Source organism: Ursus arctos, unplaced genomic scaffold, assembly GCF_023065955.2.
Source record: "Ursus arctos isolate Adak ecotype North America unplaced genomic scaffold, UrsArc2.0 scaffold_30, whole genome shotgun sequence".
NCBI classification, from domain to species: Eukaryota; Metazoa; Chordata; class Mammalia; order Carnivora; family Ursidae; genus Ursus; species Ursus arctos.
The window spans coordinates 21,605,697-21,631,350 of record NW_026622986.1 but is presented as its reverse complement, the minus strand read 5'-3'; the positions used below and the strand labels follow the sequence as shown (position 1 = coordinate 21,631,350).

General features: G+C 39.1%; 1 protein-coding gene across 1 annotated transcript in view; it reads right to left on the bottom strand.

Annotated features, from left to right (window-relative positions):
* Window positions 1–25,654, bottom strand: part of CUBN (cubilin) — a 256,991-nt gene that overhangs the window by 65,013 nt on the left and 166,324 nt on the right. The window contains exons 41-53 of the mRNA XM_026479003.4: window positions 23,535–23,681; window positions 21,223–21,413; window positions 20,885–21,068; window positions 16,891–17,065; window positions 15,598–15,776; window positions 14,183–14,392; window positions 13,405–13,545; window positions 12,592–12,773; window positions 6,619–6,790; window positions 5,357–5,563; window positions 2,697–2,846; window positions 802–923; window positions 35–260 (exon numbers count right to left, since the gene is read on the bottom strand). Coding sequence (XP_026334788.3) covers window positions 35–260; window positions 802–923; window positions 2,697–2,846; window positions 5,357–5,563; window positions 6,619–6,790; window positions 12,592–12,773; window positions 13,405–13,545; window positions 14,183–14,392; window positions 15,598–15,776; window positions 16,891–17,065; window positions 20,885–21,068; window positions 21,223–21,413; window positions 23,535–23,681 — 2,286 coding nt within the window. The remainder of the gene's footprint in view (window positions 1–34; window positions 261–801; window positions 924–2,696; window positions 2,847–5,356; window positions 5,564–6,618; window positions 6,791–12,591; window positions 12,774–13,404; window positions 13,546–14,182; window positions 14,393–15,597; window positions 15,777–16,890; window positions 17,066–20,884; window positions 21,069–21,222; window positions 21,414–23,534; window positions 23,682–25,654) is intronic.

The following is a 25,654-nucleotide window of genomic DNA, read 5'->3' as shown; positions in this document are numbered from 1 at the left end:
TCAATTTAAAAAGTGCAGAGAATGTTTCTTTTACCTAAAGTCTGTGTGTTCCACGTGGCATAAAATCCACCATTTTGCACCGAATGGTCCGAGTTAAAAATCACCACCAGCTGGTTGGAACCAGACTGGATTGTCCTGGGGTTTGAACTTCCACAGTACTGTCCTATTATGGGAGATCCAGGAGAACCACCGTTTCTGACAGTGACAGAGTCCCAAAGACAGGTTGCATGGGCTTCAATATCAAAGTCACTAAACGTAAGCTGCAGGAGAAAGTGAGGTGCTCTGAGTTGTAAGTGAGATTAGCTACCTAAAGTTAGATAAGGTCCTCACAAACCTTTTACTTTGTTTTAATTTATATAATTTTATATTAATGTCTTTGACTGTCCCCTGCCCTCCTCTCTTTTTCCTTACTGGGGGTTCTTTTGGAAATTTTGAGAGGGGATATTTCTCCCCGGAACTGGAGTCACTAGGGGGACCTTTTCAGTCCAGTGGGCTGGGATGCCAACTCATATCAAGAACATGATTATACTTCTCTCCTGGATGGGAATATCATATATATGTGTATACACACACACACACACACACACACACACACACATATATACATCTTCTTCTTCTATGCTTGCAAAAGAGATTTCTTCAGTCACTGAATACTTGCAGATGTCTGTACTCTAATGAGATTTTGGGGAGAAAATGAACTGATCACAGAATCAAAACCTATTCTAATTGCTTGCTTATTTAAAGAACTCTGTTTCCACAGAGGACATGGCATTTTTGTTCTAGAACAAAGTCAGAACTCACAGTGATGGTATGGCCTTGAGGGGCTTCCAACAACCAGGAACAATGGGTCAAGCTGTCATAAGAGGCTGGATAGTTGGGGCTTGTGATCACTCCATTCTCACCCAGCTGTATTCCACCACAGTCTGAAATTAGATTTGTAAACTTCTAAATAAGATACAAGAAAACAAACAAAAAAAGCTCTGCAAAGCCAAAGGAAGTGGGTCTTACAGCCATCATACTTTATGATTTTAAAAAAGCAATCAATCAATAAATAGATGAAAGTATATAAAGGCAAAGTAAAACTGGGTGGAAGATAAGAAATAAACAGAATCTCATATAGTGTGAATTAAACAGAATCACACGGGGAAGACAGGATCATGTTTAGGACAAAGGAGAAGGAAGATAATCTGTACCAGAAATGGCGAATAATTCGATGTGCGTATAACTGACACTCTGACTAGGGACAAAGTAAATAACACTGCCTTTCTTGAAAAAAGAGACCAGTAAAAATAAATACAAGCTTGAAGAATATGATCCATACCATAACTAAAGAATTTGTCATTTGATGAGAAGCACTTATGTCTGTAGTCAACTATCAAAGTATACATTAGCATAGCAAGTTGAAGAACGGATATATCTTTACAGCATAAGATTGTCTGATTTTCCACATGAGTAATACTGTTTCTGAAGCGTAGCTCTCCTCTTTTAATCCAATAAAGAAAAATCAACTGGCAAGATGGTTAATCAATCTTATTCCCTCTCCCAATCAACTATTTGATTATAACAGAGAAATGTTAGATAAAACTACAACCAAAATATATATTGATTCATAGACAAACTTCATAGGAAAAAAAGAGAATTTCTAAAATCTAAAAAAAAAATAAGTATACTCAAATTCTGAGGGATAATCTTGAACTGAGAATATGTCAGTCTGAAAGGATGTAGAACCAAGATGTGGGCCCCAGAGGTCAAGATCTAAGGTCTTGATGGCCATGCAGAACTGTGGCCTTGGACCCACACAAAAGGAAGGGCTGGAGTTGAGACTTTTACATAATGTTGAGACTCTAAAAGAACTGCCATATTAGTGAAAGGGACTAGAAAAATTCTGATGGCCCAGAGAAGCAGCAAAGAGCAGTGCTGTCTGTCTTGGACTGAATTTTCAGATACAAACTGAATGTCACAGATACATATCCAAAACAAAACATTAGCAAATAATGTCTCGTAGTATGTTCAAAACACACATCATAACCAAGTAGGGTTTATCCTGGAAATTAAAGGATGGCTTAACAAGAGAAAAGTCTTTTAATATATAATTTATCATGTTAATACATTAAAAGGAGGAAAGGAGAATCATCTCAATAGATGGAGAGAAATCATTTGATAAAATCTTACATCCATTCAGAATAAAAAAAACTGTACACTAACAATTGAAGGGACTTTCTTTAATCTGATAAGAAGTATTTATTGAAAACCCTAAGAGAAATCAATATATTTAACAATAAAGGGTCACAGGCTTTCACATGAGGTCATCCTTTCCATTTGACATGATGGTGGCCTAACCAGTGAAATAAGACAAGAAAAAGAAATGAAGTTTTGAAGCTGAAAGAAAAAAAATCATCATTGCAGAAAATATGATTGTTCATACAGAAAAACCAAAGATAATCTACAGATAAAATACCAAAATTAATAAAAGTATAGCAAAATCCCTGGGCTAGAGATCAATATATAAAAATTTGAAAATTCCTGGATATCAGCAACAACCAATTAGAAGATGTAATTTAGAATATCTCCTTGAGATTAGCAACAAAAAAATAGCTACCTAGAAGTGAATCTAACAAAATACATGTGAGATCTTTATGGAAAAGATTATTATCTATTATATTGCCAGAGTTTGAGAGCTTAATCACAAGTCTTACCTGTAAAAGAATACTCTGCATGGAATCCAACATGTTCTACACGTTCATTGGTGACGAAGTGTATCCACACCTGAGGATAAGGTGTAACCAGTGGCACTGTAGGTTTTGAAGGTCCACAAAGTCTCCACATCAGAGGCCCATCAGCATTACCTGAACAAAATAGCACACCAAATGCCATTATTTATATAGCTTTTGAGAAATATATTCAATGAATTCAGTAGGAACAAATAATAAAGAACATTTCAAGGTATTTACTGACACACATTGGAATTCTGATTTAACAGCAGATGTTTTACAACGTTACTTTCTATCTTCATCAACTGCAAAAGAAAGAGTCCCTCCAACAGAGTAAAAACAAACAAAAAAACAAACAAAAAACCCCCATGCTTTTTTAGTATAGGCATCTTTATTGTAGGTGCCATTTTGTTCCAATTTGTGTTTTCATAATTATTTCAGCATACCTAAACAGAGATACAATTAATTTAAAAAATATTTGGATGTGCCTTTTTTAAGGGAGTAAAAAATATAATGCCAACAGTGACAAAATATATCATCAAGATAAAAGTGATAATTATCTAAAATTTCAATGATTTCTTCACTGCACTTAATCAACTAAAATGAATAAGATATTCCGTACTTAGGCTAAGAACTATTGGATTTGGAGCTGAGTATTTTTATGACGATTACTTCTCACAGTAATTTGATTAACCTTTATGGAACACCTATGGAGCTCACAATTAATCTGTTCTGTATTTATTCTGTCAGACCAACATCGTTGATTTTATAAGTCAACAAAATATAGTACTTTAACTCTCTCTGAAATGGGGGAATAGGGAGAAGACTGCATTTAACTGACTGGAATTTGATATAGAGCTGCTCTGCTTAGTTCAATAAGCCAACGGTGTTTTGTTTTGCTTTGTTTTTTTATTGAAACTCAAGTTAGTTAACATACAGTGTAGTACTGGTTTCAGGAGTAGAATTTAGAGATTTAGCAGTTGCATATAATACCCAGTGCTCATCACATCAAGAGCCCTCCTTAATGCCCATCACCCATTTAGCCCAGCCCTCTACCCGCCTCCCCTCCAGCAACCCTGTTTGTTCTCTATAGTTAAGAGTCTCTTATGGTTTGCCTCCCTCTCCGCCATTATCTTATTTTCTTTTTCCTTCTCTTCCCCTATGTTCATCTGTTTTGTTTCTTAAATTCCACATATGAGTGAAATCATGACATTTGTCTCTCTCTGACTGACTTATTTCATTTAGCATAATATACTCTAGCTTCATCCACATTTTGCAAATGGCAAGATTTCATTCTTTTTGGTGGCCAAGTAATATTCCATCATATATGTACACTACATCTTTATCCATTCATTAGTCGACGGGCATTTTAAGCCAGTGGTTTTGAACCAGGTGGCAGTGGTGAGGGTTTATCAGAATCCAATGGAGAACATTCTCAAACTACAACTTCCATTTCCTTCATAAATCTTCTTTAGATTCATCTACTTAGGAGGGCCCAGATAATTTTCCTGCTGAGTCCCTTGGTCTGTGACCACAGACTTCATCAAATTCTCCTTGAAAATTCTGTCCACCATGTTCTCAAAGTCAGCATTGACTTCAGTAGCCTCCCTAGAACATTGTTACCAGCTCACTGTGTTAGTTTCTTCTGTTTTCAGCCTCCTTTAAAATAAAGTTTTGCAGTGACATGGAACTCAGTGAACCTTAAATAGCACAGATGATCTACCATGTTAGTTTACTTCTCTTTTTCAAACCAGGAAAAGAGTGCCAATGTAACAATGGAGGCAGTTTGATGGATCGCCCACGACTCAGGACTCAACTGCAAGGAAGACTAAAATGGATTCATCTTTCATGAAGGGAGATTTTAAAAAATTTTTAAGAGAACTATGGTTTACCAAGCACACCTCAGTCCATTTCTATCATGAAAACAAAGACAAACTTGACTCTTTGGGGGATAATTCCCCAAGTAGCTTCCACACACTTCTCCATCTGGTACATTGCAAGCTTCTTTTGATTTCTGAGTAGAATTCCTGTAAATTCAGGAAATCACCGATACAATTCTGACCATGCTAACTTCCAGTCCGTGAGGAAAGAAGTCTTGCGTAGTGAAAGATCATTGAGGGCCCACCTGTACTCATCAAGAGAACACAGACGGGCGGGGCGGGGGGGCGGCACCTGGGTGGTGCAGTCGGTTAATAGTCCGACTCTAAGTTTTGGCTCAGGTCATGATCTCAGGGACATGGGATGGAGCTGCCTGTCAAGCTCCGTGCTCAGCATGGAGTCTGCTTAGGATTCTCTCTCTCTGTCTCCCTCCCTCTCTCCCTCTGCCCCTCTCCTCCACGTGCTGTCTCACTCTCTCTCTCAAGTAAATAAATAAATCTTTTAAAACAATGAGAGAGAGAGAGAACACAGATAAGCTGAATCTCTCCTGGGTAAGGCTCACATTAAATGAAACACAGAGTCTCCTTGCAAACTCTGATCCATCTCGCTCACCGGTCACAGGACATGTTACCTCAGCTGGGTACACACAGAAAATATAGCTTTTTCTGACCAACGTTCTTTTGAATTCTGTGTAAATATATAGCCACTAAATATATAAGAAGAATACTGTGGACAAACAGGAGAACATCTTCCTTGATTGAACTCACCCACTCGGAACTCAAGGACATCAAACTGACAGTCTTGGTGACCTTCCAGGTAAAAATCCTCAAAATGAATGTAAATGGATGAATTTCCCTGATTTGGATTGCTGAGAGTCCATTCACAGTTTAAGTTTCTTGAGTAATTACTGACTCCATTATAGCCAGGAGAAGTAAAGTTTCCTTCAGGGGAATGTGTGAGGGGCCCACCGCACACTAAGAAAGCAAAAGGCAACAGAGAAAGTAAGAGTGAAATTCACAGGATAACAACATACGAGCAACCCAATAACAACTAAAATAACAACAGCAAGATTTTTATTGCTTTTGTGTTTTTTTTCTAGGTGAAGTTAAGATTGTGGGTGAAGGGCTGGCTCATGCATGCAGACTATGGAAGAAGTTTCTGTGAGTTTGGAAATATATATAAAAATAAACAACTTTATTTTCCTCTAGGGGAGATTAGGGGGATTTAGGGATTTGGCTATGCATCAGTTTCTCCTAACTTAAGCCTATTGTTCATTAATATTTAATTTAGAGAAATATCTAACCTACAGTGGTGGTCTAAGTGGCTTCTCATTAGCAATTCTCCACTTGACCCAAGAATTTAATTGGAGCAAACAGATAACACAACACCGAGTGCCAATGAACTTGCCCCTTTTCATATGGTAATGAATGTTCCTCTTATCAATGAAAGAACTTAAAGGTTTTTTAAATATTCAGTTCCACTCTTTCTAAAATTTAAAACTCTTAGGTAATAGCACCAAACCAGAAAATAAGAGAATATTTAGACCAGAAACGCTGTATCTTGCTTAATTTTTAAATACTCTGTATCAAATGTGAACCCTCATTCATTTACACTGGAAAAATATGTATACGGATGGATGACTAAGAAACAATAAAATCTGGCTATCTTTAATTAAATGAGTTACTTTTGGGGAGTCAGTTACCTTCTAAGTTGAAGGTCTCATTCAACACAAAATAATTGACCAAGGACTGCAGAATGGGCAACCAACATAATGGCAACATTGGATGGAATTGAGCCAGATTTCCCAACAGCATTTTTAAATGTTTTTAACTCACAATAGCAGCTTTCTGAAATCAGAGCATTTTTTTTTTCCTGTCTGTGATGGATTTTCTATCTAGTTATACATGTTTGCCTTATGCAGAAGATCCCAGGTGTAATTCTGATCTATGAAGGAAATAGATGGCTCCTGTGCTGTGGGTAGTAGCTGTGGGACACCCGCAGTGCCCACGATTACAACATCTTCCCTTACCTGCATCTTCGCTGGATGTGTAGGAAGCACTGAAGCCTCCATAGGGCCTCGATCCGTCAGTGAAAAACACGACTTTCATTGTATTGCCTGAAGATTTGATGGTGTTGCTTACGTTCACACTACTACACAGTTCCTCCAGCTGGGGTGAGTTACTTCTAATGCCATTGAGTATCTGTTGCAAAAACAGTTTAACCTTTAGTCACGCTGTCCATCTGACTGTTTCCTAGAAGATTATATTCACAGCCCCGATACACTTCCTTAGAAGGAAACTCTGTGCTAAAAGGAATTACTTAACAGTATGGGCTCTTCGCCCGGTGCCATAAGCCACTGTGTTACCCGAAGCACATTCTGTGGCCTCAGGGTCATTTCACTAAAATGAAAGTATTACAGTAATGCCCTCCTGCCATGTGGTGACAAATGAAAAACTGCAGTACTGTCTGTAGCTGGAAACCATGCTCGAAATGGAAATTAGACCAACATGCTTACATCTTAGTTCAGAGAGTTCATCGATGGACCATTTTTCTTAACAATGTATCGGGACCTTTGATATTTGGAATGAAGCCTTAAATGTTAGTCTTTGATGACTCGAAGCATATAGTAACTCAAATATTTTTAAATGCCTTGAGAAGTAACTTTAAAAAAATCAATCTCAATATAATAGTTCTTTCCTAAGTACTTAGAGATCCAAAGCCTCAATTTTCTTATTAATTTGAATTTAAAAAATGGATTAGAGGCATGCTGGCTCCAAAATATTAATAATTCTAGTGATGCACATATTTATGATAGTTGCAAAGTGTTATTCGACTTCTGTGCAAAACCAAGGGAGTTTCAGGATGCCTGGTTGTTAACGTTTGGGAAAGATCCAGAAGTAACTAAAGAATAATTGACTGATTGAGTAGCTGATATTCCTCTTTTTTAAAAAGGACGTGAATCATCACGAAATAATCTAGAAATAATGATTCAGAGCCTAACATTAGGAGATATGGAGGAGAAGAATGCACTCCATAACAAAGATGTGAGCTTTTTAATTTACTAAAATTGATCATGAAATTGAGCTCTGTGAGGGCTTCTGGTTTAAAGTGTCTTCTGACTCACAGGACCAGACACAGTGTTTCTATCACTTACTGAGCACCAACAAAATGCCAGACTCTGCTAATAGCCTACTTGCATTACTTTATTCAATTAGCACAGTACCCTCTCAGACACATAATATCATCCCTGTTTTCCAGAGTAAGACAGTAGAATTCAGAAAGGTTATGCAATTTGCTTCAGTTCAAAGAACTAGTGATAATAAAATTGGATTTAAAGCATCCCTCTGATTCCAAACCATGAAGTAATGTATAAGGAAACAGAAGATGACAAAATTTCAATAATACTGAAAACAGGAATGGGCAACATATTACCAGAATCAAAAGGGATTACCAGCAACTGCAGACTAATGGAACTTGTCAGAAACCCTGATCAATGGCGGTTATCGTTGCACCAATGTCCACCCTGAGCTTAGAGTCACAATGACTAACAATTGTTCAGGCAGCCATTTATCACATGAACTCCTGTCTTTGAGGCAACCAAAGTGCTGTTTCCACTTTCCTCCTCCACTAGTGATTGTACTCAGAAACTACAACTCCCAGAAAACAATGGGACAGGAAGTAGGCATTTGAGATTCAGGACAAGCTCTGAAATTTGCTATATGCAGGAATAAAGTCAGGCACATATCTCATTGTAGTGCATGCTGGATGGTGTACCTTTGCCTCTTCTCCATCTGGACAGAGTCGATAAGCAGGTTTGGAGGAACTGTATGCTCAGGTGGCTGGATAAGGTATTAATCCAGAGGCAGTGCACTGAAGGCTGCCCTCACTCAACCTGTAGATCTCAGGAAGTTTCCCTTTGCCCTCCCTCCCTTCCTCTTTTCTCTTTTCCTTTCTTTTCTTTTTTTTCTTTTCTTCCTTTCCTTTCCTTTTCTTTTATCTCTCTCTCTTCCTGTCTGTCTCTTTCTTTCTGCCTCTCCTTCTCTTTTTCCTTCTTCTCTCTTTCTCCCCCCTCACCCCTGCTTTTTTGTGAGAAGTTCTCAAAGTGATAAAGTGTGGGCAAAGGGCAAGCCACATCCCCTTATTTACATCAGAGTGAAGAAGAAACAAAACAAACATTGGACCTATAAAAATATATCTCAAAGAAAAAGAATGTGGACATGATATTAAAGATTCATAAGAAATTAATTCTGAAAGTTATTGTTGGAGCTTTAGCCTCCCCAGGAGAAAAGTCCTGTAGATATGACATTTGTAGTTTCTCCTAATTAAGTGGTCAAGTCCCCCCAACCCAACGAAGACCATAAGTTGACAATTCCATGCACACAGAGCTTCCGAGCAGCATTTTAGTACTTCATTCTTAAATATGAATAAATAGCCAAGGGTCATTAGACATTTAAGGGTGTCTAATGTAAAAGACAGAGACCAATCAACATACGTAAATAGGAAACAGGAAATTGAAGGAAATGGACCTCAAAAGCAGCAACATAAAAATTCAAAATTATGATTACTATATTTATATACATATGGGAATATATCAAATACATATATTTTAATATACATAGTATATTCAAAAAACAATTGTAATATAAGGATAATTCCAGGTATACAACTTCTCAAAAACCTTATCGTCCATGCCCACTTCCTAATGGAGATACAAGAACATACGCCTCACCAAAAAAAGGAAATGAACCAAGACAGGATAATGCACATATCGCACATGTCATGGCGTCAGGTGTCCAGCCCAAGAGGGGAATGAAGGAGCGTGCAAAGTCGAGGGAGAAGGGAATGCCCTGCACGACAGCTGGCATCGGGCTTGCAGCTGATGGAAAAGGGCTCAAGGAAGGATATTGCTAAAGAAAATCAATGAACTGGTGGATGTGCTTTACTATACACGGTGGGGATGTAGCCCTGGAGTGAAAGCGTGTGGAAGAATCAGTGATATGTGCATAAAAAACTCAATGTAAAAAAGGACGTGATTATTGTTATTAACCAGAAAAACAAAAGCAAATGCTACCATAGCATACTACATGGCTATAGTTGTATAATCATAATAATGTAAACATTGAAGAGCAATTTAAACAAAATCTGTGACGTATGCATTTTGGGAGGAAGTTGGGGGAGTCTGAACTGTGCGTAACCCTGTGAGCATCTGTGGTGTGTGTGTGGTGGGGGTGGACTGTGAAGAGAGCTAAACCCTCATCTCCCATAGTTGCATGTGGAGAGATGATGTCTAAGACCAAAAAAAAAAAAAGTAGCAGAATAGGAATATTATTTTGAAATAATGACAGACACACCCTGAGAAGTAACTAAAAGAGCTGAAAGTAGATGCTTTTGGCACCTATGATTCAGAGATGGGAAAATGACAAGTAAGACGTGATCAAAATGTGTGGATAATGCTGTAAATTTTATTTTATTATTTGAGCTCTGAAACTATGACTGTTCATGTTATCTTTACTGTGGGGCATGTGAAAATTCTACTCATAAGATTCCTCATAATCATTATATTCAATATAATCTCAATTATGGAAAGAATTTCAAAGGGAAATAAATGGTTGCATACATCAAAATTTTAGCAATGGGTAGGTAGAATTTCAAGTATTTTTTATATTTTTTATTTTTTGAACTCTCCAAAATCTGTTCAATAGGCACCCATTATGTTTATAATCAGAATAATAGATTAAAATTAGTGTGCAAATGAATTTATGCCACATTATTACAACTACATAATATATTCATTGCCAAGGAAGGATAAGAAAATGTATCAAAATATGGTATACTAGGAGTAGCTAATTTTTTCCTACTTCATGCTTCTCTATATATTTAATGGAGGGGTGCCTAGGTGGCTCAGTCAGTTAAGTATCCGACCCTTGGTTTCGGCTCAGGTCATGATCTCAGATACATATCTATAGATATAAATATAAATTTATATAGATATAAATAGTTACAGATATAAATTTATATAGACATAAATATAGATATATAGAGATATATTCAGTAGAAAATAGAGGGAAAGTGTTCCCTTTAAAATAAGCAAGCTTAGTCCAAAATTCCCTGGCTTTCAAATAGAAGAAAGTACACAGGGTCCCATAGTTTTTAATACCTGATAAAAGACAACATTTCAGTCCTTCAGGTGTTAGAACTAGGGAGCAAAATCTGAAGTTTGAATATGGTCATTTTAAGGCAATACGAACTATTAGACTAACATACAAAGATGTTTTATATTTTTGAAATTCACTACCCAACAGGAGACAATTAAATTGAAAAAAAAGTATCTTATTTTTTTTTAAGATTTTATTAATTTATTGACACACACACACAGAGAGAGCTCGTGCACAAGCAAGGGGAGCAGCAGGCAGAGGGAGAAGCAGGCTCCCTGCTGAGCAAGAAGCCCTGTGCAGGGCTCCTTCTCAGGTCCCTAGAATCATGACCTGAGCTGAAGGCAGATGCTTAACCAAGTGCGCCACCCAGCTGTCCCAAAAGTGTTTTGTTTTTAAAAAAGGATAATGATAGTACTTCTATTCATTCAGTCAATAATTACTGTTTCTATTATGTGCCAGGCACTGGGTATTCAGCAGTGAATAAAACGCACAGCATGTCCTAATAGAGCGTACTTTCTGGTGGTGGGAGCAGACAATATACCGACAAACAAACAAATACATGGGGTGTCAGTTGGTGTGAAGTGCTGTGAAAGCAATAATGCAGGGAACAGGATGGGCCAGGATGGATTCTATTTAATGTAGGGTTTCAGGGATCAGGTCATTTTGAAGAGCCAGGAATGAAGAGAGAATGAAACAGGCAGCCATTGCGGAGGCACAGTCCAGAGGCCATGGGACAGGTCAGGTGGGTTATCAAACATCTTAGATTCAAGGACCCAAAAGGAAGTGAGTGAGTCTGGGTCATAGTAAGCAAAAGGGCAGGGGGGTTTTGAGACAAGATGCAGATACCCTAGGGCCCGTTGGGCCCCGGTAAAGATGGGATTTCCCTGTGAGTGAGATGAGAAGCCAACAGAGGATTTTCAAGGAGAGCAGCATGATGTGATTTGCATTTAAACCCATCACATTGGCTGCTGTGCTGAGAATGCAGGGACACAGGGTGGGAGTAGGGAGACCAGCCGGAAGTTAGTAAATTAAGTCTAAGTGAGCGGTGGTGGTGGTAGCAGTGGATATGATAAGAAGTAGTTAGATTCTGAATCTCTTTAAAAATACAGCCAGTGGGACTTGATTACGGATGTAACCTAAGGTGTGAGAGAAAAGACTCCAAAACAGACATCGATGCCTTTGACCCAAGCATCTGCACGTTTGGAATTGTTATTGACCGAGGTAACAAGGGCAGAGGAAAGGTTGAGTTGGGTAGAGAAATACATTAATATTAATGTATAATTAATCTAGTATATATAGCTCTCATTTCAGTGAACGATCTTCTTTCCCACCCATGGATCTCCCTTGCTTTCCTTTGTTAAGGGAAGCTAAGAATGCTGACAGCATCTCCCAAAGCATTTGACCTTGGCAACACTGAGGGCAGGCAGCCCATGCTCTCCCAAAGGAGTTGCTCAGCACCTCGGCAGAGAACAGTTAACTATGCAGGACCACTCAACTGCTTAGAACTGTTTGTTGGTGACTGTTCCATGATTCTAGTCCTATTCAACTACATGCTACCCACAGGCCATTTACCCACTTTTGCCATGTGTAATGATCATTTGCTCTTAAAATTTATCCCACCTATGACCCTGATGTACGTTGTGACAATGAATAGGCTCTTAAAACAGGTTTTACAAATAACAGGGCAGTTCACTGTGCTTTTGTTCTATCGAAAATACTTCAAATTTGTTTGAGGTACAGCTGCATGGATGGGAATATTCCCGACCTAGTTTTCTGACTATGATTTATAGGTCAATAAACTCCTTCAACAATGGAATGTAATATCCCCGACTGCACGGGACACTTACTGTCACACGCTCGCTGCTGCAGGATGGATGGGCTTCCAGACTCAGGTTGTTAAAAGTCAGGGTGATCCTCCTTCCTTCCTGCACTGTGATCCTCCACTCACAGACCCGGCCATGAAGATTTGGGTTCGGGTAGTTGGGAGAGGTAAATGTTCCCGTAGGACCCTGTAGATCCCCACCACACTCTGAAGGGGAAGAAACCCAAGAAAACTGCCAATCCAATCAAAATGATCCCTTCCACAAGAAGTGTTCCCTCAAGTATTTTCTCCGCTGTGCCACTGGACAAAATTATTGCTCTTATTTATCACTATGTGTATATGAGGACTTACAGAGAATGTTTGTATCCACTTCCTGTCTCTAATATTTAATATTTAATCCATGTTTCCACGGATGACAGTTCACTGGCAGCATTGTGTCATCATGGCCCAAGACGTATGGGGGACCAATCGATGGAGTAATCTCAAGAGTCAGAAGATTCAGAAGATTAACTATCCAGTTTCTTCAGATAAAATCTGTATTTCACCAATGTCAGGGTATTTGGAATGCTGATTCTGGCAGCTGTGGGGCTAATGCACTGGTTTTCTTAAGATGAGGAATGTGTACAGTTCTCGTCCCACAACATCTTCCAAAGCATTACTTCCTTTCTTTGGTAGCCTGTATCACAGCTGTGGTGGGACTGTTTGATGAACATCTGCCTCTCCACTAAAGTGTAAGGTCCAAGAGAGTAGGGGTCATTTTGGTTCAACAACTGTTGTAACACCAGTGCCTCGCATAGTGTCCAGCCAATCAATAATAAATAGTTAACAGTGAACTTACCCTCCATGCTGGATTCAAACCGGAGTCTGAATCCTGAGGCAGTAAGAGAGCCATCTGTGACAAACCTCACCAAAGCGGTGTTGCTAGAAGTGTCTATGCTGTCCGGAATGGTATTTCCACAGTATCTGCCCAATAAACTTCCTGTGAGAGGCAAATAATCAAGTATGTCTATGTCCAGGTGATTGATTTCATTTCACCTCTACTTGAGGTATTCTACAAGTACAAAGAAAACAATAAAAGACAAGACCCTGCCCTCTCTGTTAAGAGAAGCAGGACAAACATGAATAAGATCGACATACTCATATAGATGACGATGTGTAACAAAAGCTGCAACCAATTAGGGCAAGGACATCTCAGCACAATGAGGGAGCTCATTCGGTTCAAGAGATGGTTCCAGGCAACAGAGTGAGGAGCGTCCAACTCCTGTGATTTCTAGATACGTTACCTTCTCTCTCCTTACCTGACAGGATGCCCCTCAAATAACTAACCGCATATGGCACTGGAAGGTCTCAACGGGAAGAGGATGCCTTCTCCGTGCACTGCTCTCTCAGTGTGATCTAAAAGGACAAGCTATATAACGACACCTGGGGCTCTGGTTGCCCACTGTGTGTGAGTAGGACTCCAGGGAGAGAAAAGGTGACACTGCTCAGAGCTGACTGCCCTTGCATGCAAAGAATAGATGTCGTTTTGCCTTTCTTGAAGAGAGGACACTTCAGAGGCTGAATGAGTACATGAGAAAATAAACATCCCCAAAAGACAGCAGACATACTGCACTGACCAGAGGTATGGCTTTCCCAGATCTCTACAAAGTCTTTTTCACAGCCAGAGGAATTCTGAAGGTTAAAGTCTTCAAAATGGATGGTGAGATAGTGTCCTGAGGGACCCTCGAGATGCCACTCGCAGAATAAATTGTCTCTATACGGAAGTGTTGGATATCCGCTGCTTTCAATGACACCACTTTGCCCTGTCACTCTTCCCCCACAGTGGGCTGCAGAAAAGAGCAATATTCTGTGATGAGATTTTTCTTTTCTTTTTTTTTTAAAAATTAACCAGCACATTCAAAAACTTTTAGGTGCCAATCGAATATTAATTAACGTTTTAAAAATTTTGAAAATGTTTATTTAGTGTTCCCCTTATTCTCTGAAATCCACTATTGATGTAAAGAGAAACGATACCACAAGTCCAGGCCAATAATGGGAAACGGAAACTGAATGGCGTATTCCATAACATCGCATTAATCCTCCTGGGACACCATATAAGCTATTTGTTGCAAGGAAGTTTCCTTTCAAGAACCAACTGTTAGATTGGTAGGGGCTGCCTACTACCCTCTGTCTGTGATTCTGAAGACGGAGGGCCTGCTCAGCTGGAAGGGGTGCGGTGGTGCTTAGCGATACCTGCCCTTCCTGTTTTAACTGTCAAATGAATGTTTCATTGCAGTAACTGGTATCTCGGGCCTGGCAAATTACCACTCAATTCTTTCTTATCAACTGGATGCGATAGTTAGATTGAATTATATACAATTTGCCTCAGGCTACAAAACAACCTGTGGTATAGGTTTAATGTTGTTACTAGTAGGCTTTCCAACTTTTGACTGTATTAAATATGTTTGGTTAGTGTTCAGACCCACCAGATAGTAAATTCTATGTCACGGTGACCCTAATACAATAAATCTTCAGGATGCATGTGTATTGCTCATTTTTTAAAGTAAGGAAATCAAAACACTGAGGAGACATACTTGTTTTTATCTAGTGACTGATTTGGCACTAGAGACACAGGGTAAAACGTTATCCATTGATGATGAGTTCAAAGTTACTGTTCTATATACAGTTATTTGCTTATATTTGAATAGTAAACCATTTTACTAGTTAAGGTGATACTATAGAGATTTCATGATAAAAGAAAGAAACAAAAATTTGATTTAACTGAATATGTCTTCACAAACAAGTTAGGAAAAAATACAAAATATTCAAGTTTACTAAAAAGAGTCGTTTAAAATGGAAAGCAAAATAAAATCTTAAATTGATAAATGACTTTGGTTTCAAACATTTACATTCCTTACTTATTTCTATCACTAAAACAATCATTACAATTATGCAGATAGAGACGTCTCTAAAAATGGTATGCTTTTTTTTAAGTTTTATTATAATTAGTCTGTCATAACTTTCTTATGAAATACAAAAAAAATGTTGTTACCTATAGCATACTTGATCTTGAACCCCACCTGAGTGGGGCTGTTGTCAGATTGGAATCTCAAATACATCACGTCTCCTGAGGACAACTGGCTGCTGGGCAAAGATCTCCCGCAAACCTTGGAAAGTACTGGTGCATTCGAATCAGCCCCATCTCGCAACTCAAGGTAATTGGATGTGCAGCTAAAGTGGAAAGAAGATTCCGTTTAACATACTTCACCAACTTTCTCCAAGAGCAATATTAATCATCATTCTTGTAGCAGAAGACACTACGACGATCACTGTAAGTGGTGTGTCGCTTGAGAATGCTACATGATATTTTTCTAATCATTATATGTTCTTTCGTTTGTAGTTCCAAAAGGCAGGTGTTACATGTACCACATCGAAGAATGCTTACTCGTCTTCCCTCCATATTCCATATTCATTTTACAAATATACAAGTCATTCTCAAATGAATGCCTAGGAATTTCAAAAAAACAGGTACTTTATTTCACATGATGAGAGGCCACATCTCACGTGCCCTGCCACCTAGACTGGTGGAGAGTCCCAGCTGGAATGTTCTGTGTCCATAAAAGGGAGTGTGTGTTTACCCAGTATTTCTTAAGAAAGTCAAATAGCCACTTAATGTTCACTGAGTGGGACCGTGGCGTTAGATCGGGTGCCCATAAATAGTAAGCAAAAGCTCTTGTATCTAAGTTTGGTGCCAGACACATATTCTTGCAAATGTATACATGAAGAGAAAAAATTCAGGGTTTTTTTTCAGTCAGTATGGTTATTCTCTTTGTGTTCAACACAGTAAGGCTTACTCCCTGGTTTGTAATCCCTTAAGAATTCTCGATAAAGAGAGATGGGGAAATTGTATGGTATGGTACTTGCTTTAGTCCTTTCTCTGACACTGGTGACCCCTAGTGTCACGTAACACGAATTTCCATTTGTTAAACAGGTATTTTATTATTTATGACATTGAGTGCGAGTCTGGGAAAATAAATATTCATCTACCAGAGACACTATATTTTTCCTGGGGGAGGAAGAACGGGTAACATAAATCTCAAACAGCCATCCTCTGTGTCTCTGGGAGGATGTGCGTGGCATCAGGAGAGACAATATCCGTGTACATAAACTGCTCAGCTAATGCGAGTGGCTGGCAGGCAATGTTTTCAGGCTCAAGGTGTAATGTATGTCCCTTCCCCATTTTTTAGATTTCCTGTGCTGAGAAAAGAAGAGAAATTATTCTCAAACATGACAGCTAGAGATTACTAACTCTGAGTGGGAGAAAAAGGAAATGGAAGTGACCTACTTGGGTGTTTCTTCAATATTGAATTGATCTTCAAACTGCAGCCTTATGAGCTTTCCAGGAGGAGCAGCTAGGAGCCAAGTGCAATCAGCGTGCTGGGGGTAATTGTCAGGGTGGCCGGGGGAGGTCACATACCCCGCAGAATCCATATCGTGGATGTAGATATTGCCCCCACAGGCTGGTGAGAAACACAGTTAAATCAATCGACAGTCTGGGAAAGAGGATGCAATGCCACTATTTTCTTTTCTTTTCTTTTTTTTTTTTTTTAACTATCGTATGTCTTTTTTTTTTTTTCAATTGAAATATAGTCGACACTCAATGTCACGTTAGCTTCAGGTGTACAACGTAGTGATTTGACAAGCCTACATGATTTCACATATATGTGGAATCTAAAAAACACAAACAAATAAACACACAAAAAAGCAGGAACAGACCCATAAATACAGAGAACACACTAGGAGTTGCCAAAGGGGAGGGGAGTGGGGGGATGGGCCAGATGGGTGAAGGGAAATGGGAGGTCCAGGCTTCCAGTTAGGGAAGGAATGAGTCATGGGGATAAAAGTACAATGTGGAGAATGCAGCCAACCCACCCTACTGTAAGAGCCTTGTACGGAGCAGGTGGTGGTCACAGCTGCGGTGGGCACAGCACCACGTCTAGACTGCCCGCTGGCATTTTTTAAACTCTCTTTATCTGTATTTCCAACCTCCATTTCCTTTCATCTGAATTTATCCTCATTCTCTTTTTAGGCAAATAGACTCTGAATTTGCTATCAGGGGAGCTACCAAGTGTGTCACTTTTTAATTTGCCCCACAAAATGCTTATGGTGCACAGTGCGTGTGGTGTAATATCATGGAAGCATTAATCCACATTCGCCCCGTAGATAAGCACGTGAATGAGGTAGCGCTTGTAACTTCCCGTTGACTGGGCAGTTCCGCAGAAAGCCGCGGAGCTGGGATCTTGATGTTTAAAAGACTAAGCAGATATGTATTTGCACAGCTCTGTGGGCACTCGCCCATTACGTTTCTTCAAGATTTAAATGCATTTGAAGAGCAAGAGATGACTGGCCTGAGTGAATTCATTAGCCAGTTTCTGGAAGAAGATAAATGAGCTTTTTACACTTCTTTTCTAAAACACCAAAGTATGTAAAAATACTTTCCTTTTATCAGTAAACATTTTTTGCCAACCTCAGCAAACAATCCAGGCCAGAGTAACCTGGGAACTTACAATGCCAATGAAATGAACCTGATAAATTAATTAGCCTCACAGATACGTGGATCTGATAAACGCTCCTGACATTTATTTCTGCTGTCACCCAGTCACTTATGGACCTATCCTGAATTTTGCCATTACCCAAATGCTTCTCATCTCTGAATCCCTAAACTGTAGACTCCTCTGACTGCCTTTAACTCCCTTGCTCTTGGCCCTTCCTTTAGACTCACCTTACAAAAAAACCAATTTCAGGACTGTATGTGATTTAAACCATTTGCAGAAATCAATGCCTCCAAATGCGTGCTCTCCACTCCCAACACTGCAAGCAACTCTGCTTTCTCACAGAAATAGAACAGCTATGTAAGACTTGACTCTATGCCCTCAACCCTTATTCTCCCCACTTCTTCTTGAGCCTCAGAGCATGGCACTTCGAGTCCTCCTTTAGAGCGCGATGGAAGAAATCAGATGAGAACACTCCCTCAATTTGTTACCACCCTTAAGAAATTTATCTGCATCTCTGCCTCCTTTATCTTCCCCTGCACACTGTCTTCCTGTACATCGGGTCAGCCTCCCACTCCACTGTCTCCTAAGGGACCGTGCTCTATGGAGGCCCTCCCCTTACCCTGTGCTCACACTCTCTCTCCCTCCCTGTCCCCTCCTCTCCCCCTCTCTCCTCCTTGCTCCTGGCATCTTCGCACTCATCACATGCTCAAGTCAGTTACAGTCACATTCTCTGCTCTCACTGCCCTCTTTCCTCCTTCCCCCTTCACCTTTCAACCCCATCAAAGCACTCTTGTTGCCTCACAGTTGTGTACCCAAGCATCTTTTTCATCTTTATTTTATGTCCACAACATTTAACCTGGTTGATCACATCTCTCTCTTTCCATTTTTGTCCCCCAGCTGCTTGGACACCGAGCTCTCCTCCTCCCTTTAGCTCTCACACCATTCCTCCTTTGGTCCCTGGGTGCCTCTTTCTGTTTCCCAGACACTGGAAGTTTGTACCTCTTCATCCCCGTCACCTATTTCACCCATCCCCCAACCCCCTCCCTTCTGGCAACCACCAGTTTGTTCTCTATATTAAAGAGTCTGTTTGTTTGTTTTTTAGATTCCACATATATGTGAAATCATATGGTATTTGTCTTTCTATGACTGGTTTATTTCACTTAGAATAATCTCTAGGTCCATCCATGTTGTCACAATGGCAAGAGTTCACTCTGTTTCCAAGGCTGAATAATACACCATTGTGTACATATATATATATATGTATGTATATATATATAATATATATACACCACATCTTCTTTACCCACTCATCTATCAATGGACAACAGGTTTTGAAATCAAAAGAACTTTAAGTCTATCTTCCTCTCCCACTCCCCTGCTTGTGTTCCCTCTCTTGCTGGCTGTCTCTATCTCTGTCGAATAAATAAATAAAATCTTTAAAAAAAAAAAAAAGAACTTTAAGTCTAATCACAAAGGCAGAAAGATAAGGAGGAGGTAATGGCCATACCATTCTCATAGAAAAAGAGGGTCCACAAAGGAATAAAAGAATCCCCTTAGTATATCTGATTTACCACCAAATATTGGCTTTAAAAATGTAATTTAAGACTGTAACTCAAGACTCTATCATGGGAAAGTAGAGTTCTGTGGGATGAGCTGATATCTACTCAGTAGACACAAGGCACTGCTACTCTCTGAAGCCTCAGTGACCGGTGACATTCTGCCCACACAGGATTCAGCAGCTGAGCTCAGCAGAGAGATAGGGTGAGATAACAGACTCTTCACCTATAAAGTAATGGTGCTGGTATTCACAGAGCTGTCTTTCAGGGCTCTTTCCAAGTGCCAGAGCTGTATGTAGTGGGAAGTAACAGAAGTACATTCCCTGTGATCATGGAACCTGCTCAAGCTATTAGACGATTTCCTGTGTCATCATCTTCCAGAATAAAGAAATTATGCTGACATTTAAAAATCTCATATTTTAGAGACTATGCAGTAAAATATATGGTTTTATATAGATTAATATGTTTTTAAAAATATATTCAGGAATCTGAGATTGAGGTCATATGATTATCCTGAAATCCGTATTATCTAATTTGGGGGGAAGCAAAGATTTATTCTCTACTCACATTACTCTCTCTTTTGAAATTATGCTTATTTACTTATTTATTCAATTAAACATTACATAAAAATAAATGTCACAAAATTAAGTCATTACAGTAGAATTAAATATAATTTTAATCAAGTGTAATTAAGTAAAGGTAATTAAGTAAAGATCACCACTGTAATATATAATTAAAGGGTATAATAGAATCAGAGGAATATGTGTTCATTTTAAAAGAAAGCATACAAATGATGATAAAACAATGTAATTATCATTCTTACAATGTTTCCATAACTGAATGTAACTTATAATTAGACATTTTATAGTAGAAAGGACTAAGAAATTTCAGGGTATCCTTAAAATCAGTTTAATTTATCCTCATGGAGAATTTTACTTTGTTCATTCTCTTGGTAAGTAGGCTTGGAAAGAATCTAAGCCTCATTTTACTTATCTGTAGAATGGGAATGATATCAGCCTTAAAAAGTAGCCATGATGAGATACTGAATATATCAAGCACACAGTAAGTACCTGAAAACAGGTAGCTGTTCTTGTTAAATTACTTATTACTCTTAGTTTAGAAAAGAAAACTTAACATATTTTTTTCCTCAAATCTATTTAAACAAGGAAGACCAAGCAACTGCAGGAAAAATACAGGCATTAGGCTCTGTGAAAGTGAAAATACTTACCTAAACTCTTTGCCTCATATTTGATCTTAAATCCTTGCCCTCCATTACTACCATCAGAAATAAACTGAACAAACATTTGATTATCTGAGGTGAACAGAGTGGACGAAGGATGACTGCCACAAAAATGACCATTTCCTCCATGGAGACCCAAGGGTGGAGAATAGATATCAGGTCCATTTTTCAGCTACGAACACAAATTAAAATTGCATAAATTCCTTCATATTGGAAGCGCCCAAGTCCTATCAATTTATGTCCCAGGAGAGAAGAATCATCATTTTCTTTTTTTTGAATGAAGACTGCAAAGATAGTAATTAGAAAAGGTAGCAAGCATGACCTACCACCAAGTAATCCCCCTGGCTGCAAGAAGAATCTCCATTTGGAATCCAGAAGGGCTGTTCAAAATGGACAGCAATGGTCAGACCACTCTGAACCAGGATGTGCCAAGAACAGTTGAGGTTGGGACTGTAGGTCTCCGGATACTGAGGGGATGTGATAATCCCTCTGTCTGCATGCAAATATCCACCACAACCTTTCCAAGAAAAAACAAAGGTAATTTACTTAAGTGATATTTACAATGGGATTTTTATACTTTTCTGTTTTTCTTGAGGATTTTTAAAGTGAAGGCAATAGAAATGTGGTTTGAAGTAACTGGGACCAAAGTATAAGAAATGATTAGCCCAACAAGCTTTTTTTGAGAACACGACAGGATACTCATTTTGTGGTTTTTCCTAAGATCAGGATACAGAAATAAGCAACAGAGACAAATTACTTTCAGAAGCTTACTTTATAGATGAGTAAGACATAACAATAAACACATAGATAATACGTGGGATGAGGATAAATCCTACAAAGAAAAGTGAATAGGGGGAGGGAGAATGGTATCGTATTGTCTGGGGAAGTTAGAGAAGGCCATTACAGTATCACCTGAACAGAGACCTGAGGAAATGAGGGGTCAAGCTGTATGGCTTTGTGAGAGAAGAGCATTCCAGTTCAGAAAACACTTGGTGTAAAGGCTTGAGTGGTACATTATGTAAGTCAGAATTAATGAGGCATAGTGAGTGATCCCAAAGGAAGTAGGGCTAGGTCATGCAGGAAACTGAAAGGACTTATTTTAGGTAAGAGAGGAAGATATTCAAGGGTTTTGAGCATCAGAATGGCATGATCTGACTTAGATTTTAAAAGCATCGCACTGTCTGCGATACCTGGACTGTAAGGGGGGGCAGGGAAACGCACAAGCAGGGTGTCCAATAAGGAGGTGACTGCCTGAGCCCGTGGAGAGATGATAGGGCCTGGACTAGGGGGTAGCAGGAGAAAGGTAGGAAGTGGTGGGGCTCTAGATATATTGGGAAGGTAGAATCATGGTGATTTGTTCATAGTTAGGATGCAGGCTGTGAGAGAAAGAGAAGGATCAAGAATGACATCAAGATTTTTGGCTCGAGCAACTAGAAAGAATGTACTTTCCATTTATTAAGATTTTAAAGAGTGTGGAATGAGCAGGTTTGGAGGGTGGAAGGGGGTGGGAACCAAGAGTTCAGGTTTCGCATGTTAAATTGGAAATACCTCCTAGACACGCAGCCATCTAGCATGTAGGTGTGCACACACACACGTGTATACATTTATACGTGCACACATACATTTGTCATACATATGTACACGAGAGAGAGAGGTCAGGAGCTGAAGAAGAGAGTGGATGGAGGGAGCAGGCATTAATTTGCCAGTTGTCAGGGGCTGGGCAGCTCAACGAGGGAGTGCAGCGAGTTCACACAACTACTTAAATCACAGGTGGAAATTTATCTTAGGTCTGTCTAATTTCAAAGCCCATTCTCTTATGCAGCCTGCCTCCCTGAGCGTGAAGAAGATAATTTATCTTCCATTGTTCTCCAATCTCTAAAAGACATATATAATAGTGCAGGAAATATTAGATAAATTTTTAATGTCTATATCGAGAGTCTCCTTTAAAATTATGCTTTTTGGTTAAAAGCATGAGCGTCTTTCAATGTTCCATATTTCATGGACTACTTCTTTAATTTTAATCTTGTTGGGTTTAAAGTTATTACTGGACTTCCCATTTTGTCAGGTTTTGAAAGTCTCGATCATACTGCACATGATCGCCTCCCACACACTGTGCACATTCTCTGACTCATCAAACTCATATTTCAAGAGAACTGAACTCTTCCAGCCAATCCTCCAATGAGTGATTTAAACCAAGAACTTTCTGAAGATATCTTCTATATTCCTTTGTTCACTTCTTAGATTGAAGATTACTCTGACTTACCGTTCCTTTGATGTGTTATGGATAAGTGCTCTCTACTTCTGTTCTAATTGAAGCCCTCAGCTAGGCTGAAAATTTTTTTAGAGATCTCATTCTTATGCCTACCAGGAACACACCACCTTTTGTGTGTGTGTGTTGGGGGGGGAGGCCCCACTCAGAGACCCGAAGGCAGGGGATCCTTTTGTAGCACTCGACCACAGTTTTTTGGATCAGACTCACTACCTGACATAGGACAGCCATCCAGAGGCTGGGCAGAGACCCATGTGAAAAATAAGCAGAGCATATTAGGGAAAGAGAGAGAGGGAGATGATGAGGTGAGATGACATGATATGATAAAAACAAAACAAAACAAATAAGAAAAAAATCTGAACATATTACTTTTGTGAAAGGACGCGTTAAAGCCCGCTCCAGTTACACTGAAGTCCGAGGTGAGCCGGAGGAACATATACTCTCCAGTGGAGCGGATGGGTCCAGGGATCTCTCTGCCACAGAGAACTGCTAGCTGCGGGGCCAGGTTACTGTCTCCTACAGCAAAGAAAGGAAATGTCAGTGGCAAAATACGGTGTCTTCAGAATCTCCTCTACCATCCTTTGCAACCCAGACTAAGCAGCTCATACATTTTTCTCAGAACATCACCCTTCCTAGGAGATAATGAGATTCTCAAATACAAGGACACTCCAGGGGTTACATCACTCTGGCTCCAGCTCCTAATTGTGCTGCCTACCTTTTGCTTTACCCTTTATGTTAAAGTCTCCTTTGACAGTTCCCACTGTCTTTCTAAAAACTGGGTAACAGTTCTTCCTGGCGCTAAAACTCAAAATCAGGGTACGTGGGGGTTGGAAAATGGCAGAGGAGCAGTGCCGACATGTATGTTAGAGACTCAGCTAAATTACTCTGATCACTGAAGGTCAAATATCTGAAAGAGAAGAAAGATTGGTTCTTCAGCCTCAGATCCTACACTAATGTCGTAAGGTCATTTGCCAAGAGGTGTGCAACGTTTATATGACCTTCTCTCAGCTCCAGAGGGTTTTTTAGTTGTGACTGTTTTGTGGGTTTTTTAGATTTTTCATTTGTTTGATGTTGTTTATTCTTTTTACTATTAAAAGAACACACTTATGTCCACCTGTATGGAGGATGAGAAAAGACAAGTTTCAGCAAGTGTGCCTTCCAGGGAGAGAGGCAAAGGACAACTGGTTCACCTCATGGTTCTTTTTCCTTTTTCCTACTCTTGGATATAAGCAACTTGGAACAAAGCCACAATCAAAGCCAGAGTGGAGCAAAGGAAATTATAGGATATTTGGATTCCTTGGCTGGGAAAATACATGGTTTTCTTCTCCCTCTAAGGAAAATGCTTAATAAACTTCAAGCTTATAAAAATCGAAAATAGACTATGAGATGTGAGGAAATGTGCCCCTGTAACACAGCCAGCAAAATGAACCCCTTTGACATTGATCACCACCTAAAACTCACTCATGATTAACTACTGCAGAAAACAGGGTATTGTCTGGGATTACAAATGCAATGGCACAGCTGTAAGGAGGAGATGCTTGAAAGGTATTCTTGGCAGGGTTTCTGACCTCTGGAAATGTTTGTGTTTTTTATAATTCAAAAGTTTCTCTCTCTAACTCCTTTTGTGCTTGCTATCTTTGCTGTGATATTTTGCTACACATTTTGCCCCAAATTGTTTTTGTTGACTTATTCTCTAATTGTCAAAATTACAAAATTTTGAAGTTTATTGTATGTTGTTATTTATATCATAGATGCATATTTTCTCTCTTAGTGAGACGGGGTAAGGTCTACTGACTTTTATTTCTTTTCTAAACTTCACCTCAGACTGTCTGATGAAACAATGCTTATCTCTAAATAATTATTTATTGGTTACCTAACTGATGAGTTGGTAGATAACCCAATAACCACACGATGGTTTGTTTCTCTCCCCAGTATCCATAATAAGGTAGAAATACTGAGGTATTTCTAGAACCTTCTACAACTTCACCATGTGGATTATGGCAGGAATGAACCTGATCTTTAAGGAAAGGAGAAAATCAAAGGTAAAGAACCAGGGCTACAAGGTAGTCTGGTGATTCTCCTTCTAGTCAAGACTCCTCATTTTAAAGATGTGGAAACTGAGGCCAAGATTACCAATAGCTGACATTTATCAAGCAATTATTACCACTTTGAGTGGTAAATGTAACACCAGACTGTATCTTCACAATAACACTGTTAGGTAGATATTTTTATTATCTGAATTTTGTAAATGGGAAACAATCTTAGGGAAGATATAGAATTTGCACAAGGGCACAGAGTATAGAAGCCAATAAGGATTTAAAACCTTCACTAAATAACTCCAGATGCTCAAACTATGCTATACGTCTCTAGGATCATATACAAAGTACATAAATAATAAAAGGATTACTGATTTTTGGCACAATTATTTTTTTGCCTTTCTTCCCCTTTTTATCTGTTTTTTTTTTTTTTTAACTTTTTCTAGGGCCAAT